Below are 10,073 nucleotides of genomic sequence, written 5' to 3'. Positions count from 1 at the left end.
CCACAATCTCGTCCATCTTTTCCTAATTGCGACATATCTACCCACCTGGTGAACCTGAGATAGCCCGGTTTTTGTCGGGTTTGTGTTTTTCTGTGTATTGATTTGCAGACTAGTTGTTGTATTTTTTGCCATGTTAGCTTGTTTTCTTTGTAAGGATTTCTTTATTACCCCTTTGTTATTTTCTGTCTCTCATTTTTTCTAAAACGTCTTTTTTCCGATAACATTGGTCGTTTATGTTTTTAAATGAAAGATAACTGAAATTTCAAAAGTAATTACGCGCTCAAGTTACTACTAATATGTAAAAGATTTAAACTGCTGATTACAAATTTGCATTTTAAAATATTAATTTAGTATAATGTCCACTATTCGTATCTTTTAAGAATTTTTTTCAGAAAAGTATATTAAACAATTATGTTGCTCGCACCTCACTTTGTGTTCTTGAAATCATAGGCAACAGTGTTCATCACAAATTAGACAGAATTACCATAAATGCAAAACAATAAAACTTTTATAGTTTTTTTTTGACTTCATAAGTCATAAATGCATTTCATATTAAGGAACAGTATCCATTAAAAGTATGTTTTATTTGCACTTAAAGACACAAATTGTTTTGCCGTCGTCGTTAGCAAACACTAGTTTTCCTGAGTTGTGGTCAAAGCACATGGCCCAAGGATGCGAAATTTTATCTATTTTTCCAAGAACAGTATCCACGTACGAACCGCTTGCACTTATGCGATGAATATTGTTGGAGTTACATCCGGGTATATATACGTTACCCTTATGGTCCATGGCAATTGCCATTGGTCTAGAAAGACCGGGTGAACTATAAACAAATATTTCCTGTCCCTCAAGATTAACACAGAATACTTTGTTCTGATCTGAGTAAATTAGATTGTCGTTCACTACATTCATGTACCACATTCTTGTTGGTTTCTTAACTTTTACGGTGCTTAAATGAGTACCCTCTGTTGTCAAAATATAAAACTCATTCATGCCACCGACCAAAATCTTGTCTTTAGATGTCACTATTCCGTAACAGACTCCCGGTAGCTCAACAGCTTTTCCAGGTTTCAGATTTTCGGTGTTAATAAAACGAATAGAACTACTCTTCGGCATAGTAGTGACGGCATGTGCTTTTTCATCTGGAACTATGGTAATGTCCCAAGGAGCACCGAATAATGGGCAACTTGAACTGAATGTCCCACTCAAGTCATACTCTAAAATGCTATTATTTCTGTAATTGCACAATAGCAATTTCCCACCCGTTGTTGCTGTCATACCGGTTATTTGCATTTGAGGACTAGTATCAACATCGAATTTGTTTTCGAATTCTAAGGTGCTAAAAGTGTTACTTGGATCTGGCAAGACTTGTGCAAATCTGAGTTTTGGTGAATTATATGTGATTGAACACGTATCGTTTCTTAATTGTATATTTCCCAATTGTTCCCTTAAGGTAAAGCCACTATTAGATTCTTTGAACTGTAATATTGGTTTGTGCATTGTTCGTATTGTCTTTTCTATCCGTTGATCCATGTTTGCAATGCCAGTCTTTACTTTATGAAGTAGTAAGAAAACCTGCTTTTTAGAGCCATTAGTTGTCGTATAAGAAATCTGCCGTTGAAGTTCTTCTGCTTCTTTCTCCATATTCAACATAGATTCCTTTTCAGCTTGTAGTTCTGCCTGCTGCGCATCCTTCCTTTCTTTCAGGTCGTTCAACAGTGAACGTTCTAACTTCTCTACATATGCGATCACATTATCCTTGGCTTTCCTGATTGTTTGCTTGAGTGTGTTTTCTTGTTCTAAAATACCATCGCTATGTTTCTTGCGAACGTCTGCAATCTGTCTAGACGAAGCGATAATATTATCCAACTCTTCGCTTAAGTCAGACAGCAGCGTCGAATCTTTGATGTCTTTCGACGCAATATCAATGGGTAATATTGTTTCACAGTTTCTATGGTATTCTGTCATACATGCTCGGCAACATAAAGCATCGTGATACGTACAAAACAAATCAAGAAAGAGATCTGTATGATTATCGCAATATTGCTGAGAGGTAGTTATAGCTCCAGGAACAGACAACGCATGTTCCAAGTCAACCACGTGATGCGCAGACGACACCTTTATAACCCGATGAGCATCAACACATTCTTTGCATAACGGTTCTTCACAATCGCTACACCAGGACAATGCAGTAGACGAAGCCTCCTTTCTGCTGCAAGGTCCACAGAAGGTGTTAGACGCCATGTGGGGACTGAAAATAAACAAATATAAACTATGTAACATACTATCATTGACTAATTTAATTTATAGATAATAATTTAGTTAAGAAATGTCTTATTCTAATAGGTTGCAACTCTACTAGGCAAAGTTGTTTGATAACGGTTGTGGCTGTTCTGTTCAGATCTTTTAGAAAACACGTGATTGCTCTTCAAAGACCTTCAAACATTATGGAAAACGTAGCAGAAATTACATTCTCTATAAGAACCTCTGTCATTGTCTTTTTTCTATTTTGTTTGTCATTTGGGGGAATCAGTTTTGATTGCAGATCTTTAGCAGTATCTGTAAACTGGTTTAGACACAGTTTAGTTGTAAGAGCTGAATTAATATAGACAGTGTGTTGACCTCTAGATGTCTTGTGATTATTTGTATCGCTTGATTGCTGTCTCATTGACAGATACCCCAAATCACTTTTTATTGAAATAAATTGTTCTGTACGGCTGCAAAATATTATGTGAAAAATGCAAGACTGGAACTAAGTGGGAAGTAAGTTCTTATGCTGTCTCTCATATTTGTTTCTTGTTCATTGTTTGTAGTATAAATTAGGCCAGTTGGTTTTCCCTTTTGAATCGTTTTCACATTATTGACATATCGGGGCCTTCTACAGCTTACTATACGGTATTGGGTTTGCTCAACGTTGAAGGCGTACAGTGACCCGGAAATGTTCACATCATTGACATTTGGTCTTTTATGGATAGCTGTCTCAATTGCAACCATACCACACTTCCTTATTCTTATATTACTAGGCTAACAATAATTGTACATTTGTATTTTCACTACTATATCAATGATCATCTTTGTCAGTCATTGGTTACGACCCGGTCGCTTTCTTTCCAGTCTTCGCTAACCTAGGTTACCATCCGGTCCCCTCCTCTCCCCTCCTTTTATGGATTGGAGAGGAACGGGTCATATCCAGTGGCTTTAGCTAGCGACAATGTATTCCAATCTACCATTGTATAGTTACATTTTACCTATTTCCGATAGATCCCGCTAGTTCATCATTACTTTACTAAGATTATGGTGACATTTGCAATATATGATGTTCATTAGAATGCTAAAAAAAGCATAAACTCATATATCCCAAAGTTGATTGATTGTTTTTAGCCTTTCGTCAAGTGGCAAATATTCATGCATATTCAGGATGGAAACACACTACCATTTAATCCAAAAAGCAAACATTTTTTTTTTTAAATGGTCGATTGCAATAAAGGGCGGGAATTTCAACTGCAAATGGAAAATGAAATATTTTTGATATGGGCAGGAATTTTGCCTCCCAACAGGGCATCAAAGGGTTAATTGACTGGTTCTTTGCGTGTAGAGGGCGTTGCACTTCCGCTACACGATGCATTGGATTTAACTTCCTCATAAATGCAACAGTTACTATACGCGTACCTCTATCATATTTGATGGTTAATATGTCTACTATACAAATCCTTCGTTCAGATTAAAATGGGAGAAATGTATTAACATGATTAACAAAAAAACCTATTGGTTCAATAAATCGATTATAAAATTTCATCATTTTCAAAATAAATCGACTATTTCATCCGATTTTGACTTTGCCCATCAACCCCAAAAGAAGTAGAAGGCTTAGGGTCCTTTTTTAAACAGGCATTAGAACTGAGGACAGGGGACTCTTGATTTATTTGTATACATATATCAATAGATTGATTTGCTTTTTACTTGTATATGTTTTATGGGATATGTTTTCCTATGGTTTTGTTATTGTATTTCTGTGTATATTTTCATTCATATAATGTTTATATGTTATATTTTTGTATGTTTAACATAGGACCCTATTGGAAATACATGCAAATGTCTTCTTTTAGAGAACCACTAAATGGAATGAAATAATACATGGCATGAATGTTCCTTATGAGGTGCTGACCAAGTGTTGTAACTTTGTCGGCGATCAATCATCCAAGATGGCCGCCAGCGGGGACTTAGTTTAACATAGGACCCTATGGGAAATACATACAAATGTTTTCTTCTAGAGAACCACTGAATGGAATGAAACCAAACATGGCATGGGGGTGTTATGGTTTTTTCCTAAAACAATATTATGATCCCCAATTTGATGAAAAAAAAATATTGTGGTCAAGCAGATGACAAAAAAAAAATTCTGACTCCAGATTTTTCCCACACCTTATAGTTATAAAGAATTTTCTGACTCAGACAAAAAACCATACCCCCCCCCCCCCCCCCCCCCCCCCCCCCTTGAATTTAAAAGGTTGTTCCCTAACTATATCATGTATATATATATATATACAGTAAAAACAATTTCATATTCATATGTACATTATTTGACCCTTCTTTGCTAATTCTAGGTGATTCTATCTTGATTTTCCCTGTTCAAGTCTAAGTTTTGTTGTTTATTATTTGATTAAAAATCGAACAAATGAGAATCCCACCCCTCTAAACACTCACTCTGATACTGACCTAAATGATTATAAATGCTTTTTGATCTGGAGATGCGGAAGTAAGTTATGTTATGATATAAAACAACGATTCCATAACGGCTTGTCATACGAATAAGTCGAACCGAAAGCTATATAACAATAAACGTGAACGTTTCTCAACACGAAAGTGGTAATTAAGATCAATTAAAAATCTGTACATACAATGTACTGCATGTGGACGCTGTATTTTATGATGACCTTGCAATGTTCCGTAAAGTCTACAAACATTACACAAATCAACTTTTAACAGTTCAAAGTTCGACAATTCTGTTTATATATTATGTTGTGTACAGTCCTTACCTTGTCTATTACACGTGTGTATGTTCAACCGTATCTACTTTTCAATGTGGCTGTTCAAATAATTTCTCCTGCGAAAAAAAACTAGATCAATAACACAGGTAATCGTTATGTTTTCTTTAGATTAATCAGTTATGTAGTGAGGTACAACACAGGGGTTTTAGCACAGTCACTTGTCTCTGAAAATTTTTTCCTATATACCTTAGTGTTATATTAAGGTATATAGGTATTTTTTTCAGACGGGTTTTAGAAATGCTTTTCCTTGTCTGCAACCCGCTGTATTGTAAGTGTTACATGCAAATACCAACCCAAACGTAGTTCTCGGATTTTAAATAAATAAAAATAAAAGTTAAATGAATAATACTAAAATAATACTGTTAACTGTAACATCATACCTTCACTTGCATATCCAGAGTCAACTAGAGCGGTATAAAAACCTCTAAAAATGATACGCATTAAATTATATTGCTGGTAGCAAATTAGTGTGACGTACATACATTTACGTATGTGGGACTTTTCATTATTAAATGTATCACTAGTTCAGTTATACATATCATTTAGATTAAATAGCTGATTATGACTAAATTGTTCAGATATATATACATTTGTAAAACTATACTGAGACAAACTGGTCGTTCGCGTTCGTTGATCTACGAGCCTCCTCATGGGGTTTTTGATTATGTGATTACTTGGCCGTTTTTATTGTGATTATTTGATTACCAGACCAAATATTTCATGATTATTTGATTATTTGATACTCTAGGACTGTATTTTTGATTATCTGATTATCTTGTTTTAAAAAATAATTAATGATTATGTGATTATATTGGCAAAAAATTTGTGATTATGTGAGTACTTGGACACCCCATGCGGGGCCTAATCTACATGTGGCTGGATAAAAATTCAAAACGTACTTTGAAAAAATTGCAGCATTTGCTTTAATTATTAAGTCACTGTATTTTCGTTTTTATATAGTTACATAATGGGCGTGTATTGCTGTTATCAAAACGATCAAGTTTGTTATCAAGTACTCTTGATACTTTGAAGTTGAAAATTTTTAACAAGCCTATGTAAATGGTATAATTCCAGATTTACTTATAAGGGTATTCATAATATTACTATTACACTGTGGCCTTATGTCTTTAACCTGTTTCGCAAGGGACATGACCAATTTCTTCTGAATTATTTTATTTAAGGCCAATTTGGAGACCTGTTTATTTTGTGTCGCCTCTCCGTCTTCCGGATAAAATTATAATACTAAATGAGGAGACCTGTTGTTTTTTGTTTTTTTTTGTGTCGCTTCGAATTCCCCTGTCACAGATTAAATCAATCAATATGGCTCTCTACTCTAAAATAGTATGTCATTCATTTTGGGTTAGTTGAGAAATAATCCGGAAAACAAATGCTAAATGTGGAGACTTGTTTTTGTGTGTTGTTTTTCCGTCTTCAAGTTCAAACCAATATGGTCTTCTAGATCAAATTGTAATACTAGTTCTCTCAGATCTGCACTTTGTGTCTTTTTTGTTTTTAGGGATGTATAACTACCCTGCCATGTCCGGTCTGTGTTTTTGTTAGATGTTTTTCTGCTTTGTATCGATCTGATGAGTGAAGCCCTTTTAAACTGATTTTTATAGTTTATTCTTATGTTGTATTGTTATATCACTGTCCCAGGTAAGGGGAGGGTTGGAGCCTTCAAACATGTTTAACCCTTCCACATTCTATAGGTGCCTGTCAAAAGTCAGGAGCCTGTAGTTCAGTGGTTGTCTTTGGTTCATTTCTGTCATATTTGTATAAATTATGCCGTTAGTTTTCTCATTTGAATTGTTTCATATTTTTCATGTCGGGGCCTTTTATCGCTGACTATACGGTTTGGGTTTTCTCATTGTTGAAGGCCGTACGGTTGAATATAAATGCTAACATCCACTTTTGAACTTTGGTGGATAATTGTCTCATAGCCAATCACACAGCATCTCCTTATTCTTATATTCTAAAGGTAGTATGCAAACTGTAGTTTGCTATCCTCCCTAATGATTATTCATTGTTGGGTTAGTTTGAGAATAATTCTGAAAATAAAATGATTTCAGATTTCCTCTCCGTCAATACCTTCGATTTCGGATTTAATACATACTTCTAAAGTTCCCAGTTTTTCAAATATTATAGCCGAGTGGAAAATATAATTCGAAGGTCTTTGATAAATACTAACGATGGTTGTTTGAATCAGGAGAATATTTTATATACTAGTATATTCATTTAAACTGAAATTTAAAACATTACTCTGGTGTATTCAACTTCTATAGCAATTCATCGATGGTTACTTCAAGTATAGACTTTAATGTTCATATAGACTCTAAATTCCAATTAATTCTAACAACTTTTTTATTTGACCCCATGGATGAAACAAGTACATATATGAAATTCGCCTTTTTTCTTTGTTACAATTTCAAGAAGAGTAAACTTTATGTTCAAAAGCTACATGTTGATCTTCTATCTGAGAACAGAGTATCTTCACAAAATGCCTTAAATGATTAACAGCGCACCAATTTGCAATTCAACAAGTTGTACAAAATGAAACCTGCAGACTTATGTCACCATAAACCGAGCTACCGATGTGCATTTGTGTAACAAATCAGTGTATCCGTTTAATTTTGATGTTATTTTTTTAAAGGAGAAATTTTAATTGTTATTACGGAAAGTGCATTATTATTTTTCATTATCATTATATATAAGGTCAACCCATATTAGTTTTTGTCTTGGTTTCTGGCAGCCTGTATTCTACAGTATAGATGAAATCACAGAACTTGCACCTCCTCCTCTGGTGGTATGTTCATTGTTAAATGTATCCTTGCCAGGAGCAAACCACAAAGTACTGACGTAGTTGGATTTTTGATTATTCTAAAAATTGATTTTGACGTTACAGTTACTTAAATGTACATGATTTATATATAAATAACAATAAAACCACAAGTCTTTTATTTGAAATAACACGCTAGAATACTCCAATAAGAAAGCAACCCAATGACCCAAAAAGCAAAATACTTCTAGTTTTAGGTAAAATCCGCATTAACTAAAATATTATGGTTTAACCCCCAAATAACAATGTACTCATAGTAACAAAAATAATAGATATAAAAAGCGACGCGATTTTAAAGGCCATTAAAAATGACCTCTAAGGCATACGTATTTTATAAAAGGACACTACAGGACAAAAAGAAAGGGAAAAAAGACAACTGACTAAATTCTTGGGTATACCTGAGTTGTTTGAGTATTTGTGCCAGACTTTTTAGCCCGAACAGTCGGATAACACCCGAAGCGTTTAAAAAAGCATAATAGAAACCAAAACAAATCTTGATTCAATAATATAAAGAAAAAAATAAAAGCACTCATCTACATTAAATGTAAAACAAAAACAGACATAGGGTTAACATCGGTGACACAGTAAGCCCAAAACTACAAAAACCAAGTTAAGTCATCTTGAAACTGGCTCCAGTGACTTTTAAAAAGTAAAGTAACAAAAATACCGAACTCCAAGGGAAATTCAAAACGGAAAGTCCTTTATAAAATGGCAAAATCAAAAGCTCAAAAACATCTAACGAATGGAAAACAACTGTCATATTCCTGACTTGGTACAGGCATTTCCTTATGTAGAAAATGGTGGATTAAACCTGGTTTTATAGCTAGCTATACATCTCACTTGTAAGACAGTCGCATAGATTTCCTTTTTATTGACAACAATGTGTGAGCAAAACAAACAGACATAAAAGGTAAAACGTCAAAAATAATAATTTTTTAAGTAGGTTAAAAGGTTTGTCTTCATCTTAAAGTTACTGCAAGGACTTATAAGAATTTAAAGGAGGACGTAAGGTATAATCAGCATTTGAAAGTGGCTTCATGGACTAATAAGCTTTGCAGCGTCAAGAAGTGGCTTTATGGACTATTTAGCATATCAAAATGACTATGAAGTGTTTAGTGACTGCGGGGTCAAATTAGCATGTGAAAATAAGAGTTTTAGTTAACATTCTGAATCAGTAGATAGTTCATATATTTCGACAATTTAAAAACTGCAAATTTACGCATGTTTTGCACGACACGTGGGGGAAATTCCAGAGTCCCTTCAAACACAGTAGAAGAAACCTTTAAAACTATACACATTTTGGCATTAACTTTGATTTGACTAATAGATGTTAACAGACAGAAATATTATTGCAGGGTTACTGTTGTGGTAGCTTTATTGCCATTCATTTAAAAATTGTGACCTATGAACAAAAATATTGGATAAATGAGAAAGCATATCTATGGGACAACCAAAAACCACAATTTAACAAAAACGGATACCAACATGGTCAAAACAAGAAAAATCTGAAGAATTGACAAAACAACCATACATGACACTACAATAGTGCAACATGAACCCCCAAAAATATCAGAAATGAACTCAGTTAGTCCTGAAAGATAAACAGACCCTACTTCACTAGTGGAACCATTGAGGAAAATCTGGCAAAGGTTAACTTTTTGAATGTTTTTACAGTAGTTAGCTCTTAACCATAAAAGTGTCAGATAAGAACGTCTTATTTGCTCTTTTGTAACTATGTCGTATCAGGCAAGCATGATTATAACTACACATGAAAACAAAATTATGACCATATAAACACAATAAAGAAGAATGTGGCATTAATGTCCATATTTGGCCCATGAAAATTAAGTTTTTGAAAACCACTTCAAAATTGCTCATGATATAGGGAAATTCATAAAAAACAAATATAGATGAAAAAGACAATCTTTAAACGCCACCCAGTCTCTCATATATTTCTAACATGATGCTCATGATTACGCAATTTTTTGAAGCGATAATCAGATTTGACAAATATCTGATCCCGATGCATTTACGACTGAGGTTTTAATCACATCGCTGAAAAAATCTACAACCTGATTAATTTTAGAAACTTATGATTTAACCAACAAACTTTTCAGATATTTCATTTGAATTTCTCGACCTTACCATGCAATATAAAGCTTAGAATATATACTTATTCCATCGGCTCT

General features: G+C 34.0%; 1 protein-coding gene across 2 annotated transcripts; it reads right to left on the bottom strand.

Moving 5' to 3' along the window:
* Nucleotides 1-490: 490 nt before the first annotated feature.
* Nucleotides 491-5,516, bottom strand: LOC127710485 (uncharacterized). 2 transcript variants are annotated; one of them, XM_052216365.1, is made up of 3 exons: nucleotides 5,429-5,516; nucleotides 5,037-5,104; nucleotides 491-2,251 (listed from the first exon to the last, which is right to left on the bottom strand). In XM_052216365.1, exon 3 carries the CDS (start codon nucleotides 2,242-2,244, stop codon nucleotides 583-585), a length of 1,662 nt encoding a protein of 553 aa, XP_052072325.1. In that variant the 5' UTR covers nucleotides 2,245-2,251; nucleotides 5,037-5,104; nucleotides 5,429-5,516; the 3' UTR covers nucleotides 491-582. The 2 variants fall into 2 exon arrangements, with proteins under 2 accessions (XP_052072325.1, XP_052072326.1); XM_052216366.1 differs by lacking the exons at nucleotides 5,037-5,104; nucleotides 5,429-5,516 and adding an exon at nucleotides 4,899-5,026.
* Nucleotides 5,517-10,073: the final 4,557 nt, after the last annotated feature.

This window comes from Mytilus californianus, unplaced genomic scaffold (genome assembly GCF_021869535.1).
Source record: "Mytilus californianus isolate M0D057914Y unplaced genomic scaffold, xbMytCali1.0.p SCAF_8, whole genome shotgun sequence".
Lineage (NCBI taxonomy): Eukaryota > Metazoa > Mollusca > Bivalvia > Mytilida > Mytilidae > Mytilus > Mytilus californianus.
The sequence above is the reverse complement of the archived record's forward strand: the minus strand, read 5'-3'. Positions and strand labels throughout refer to the sequence as shown.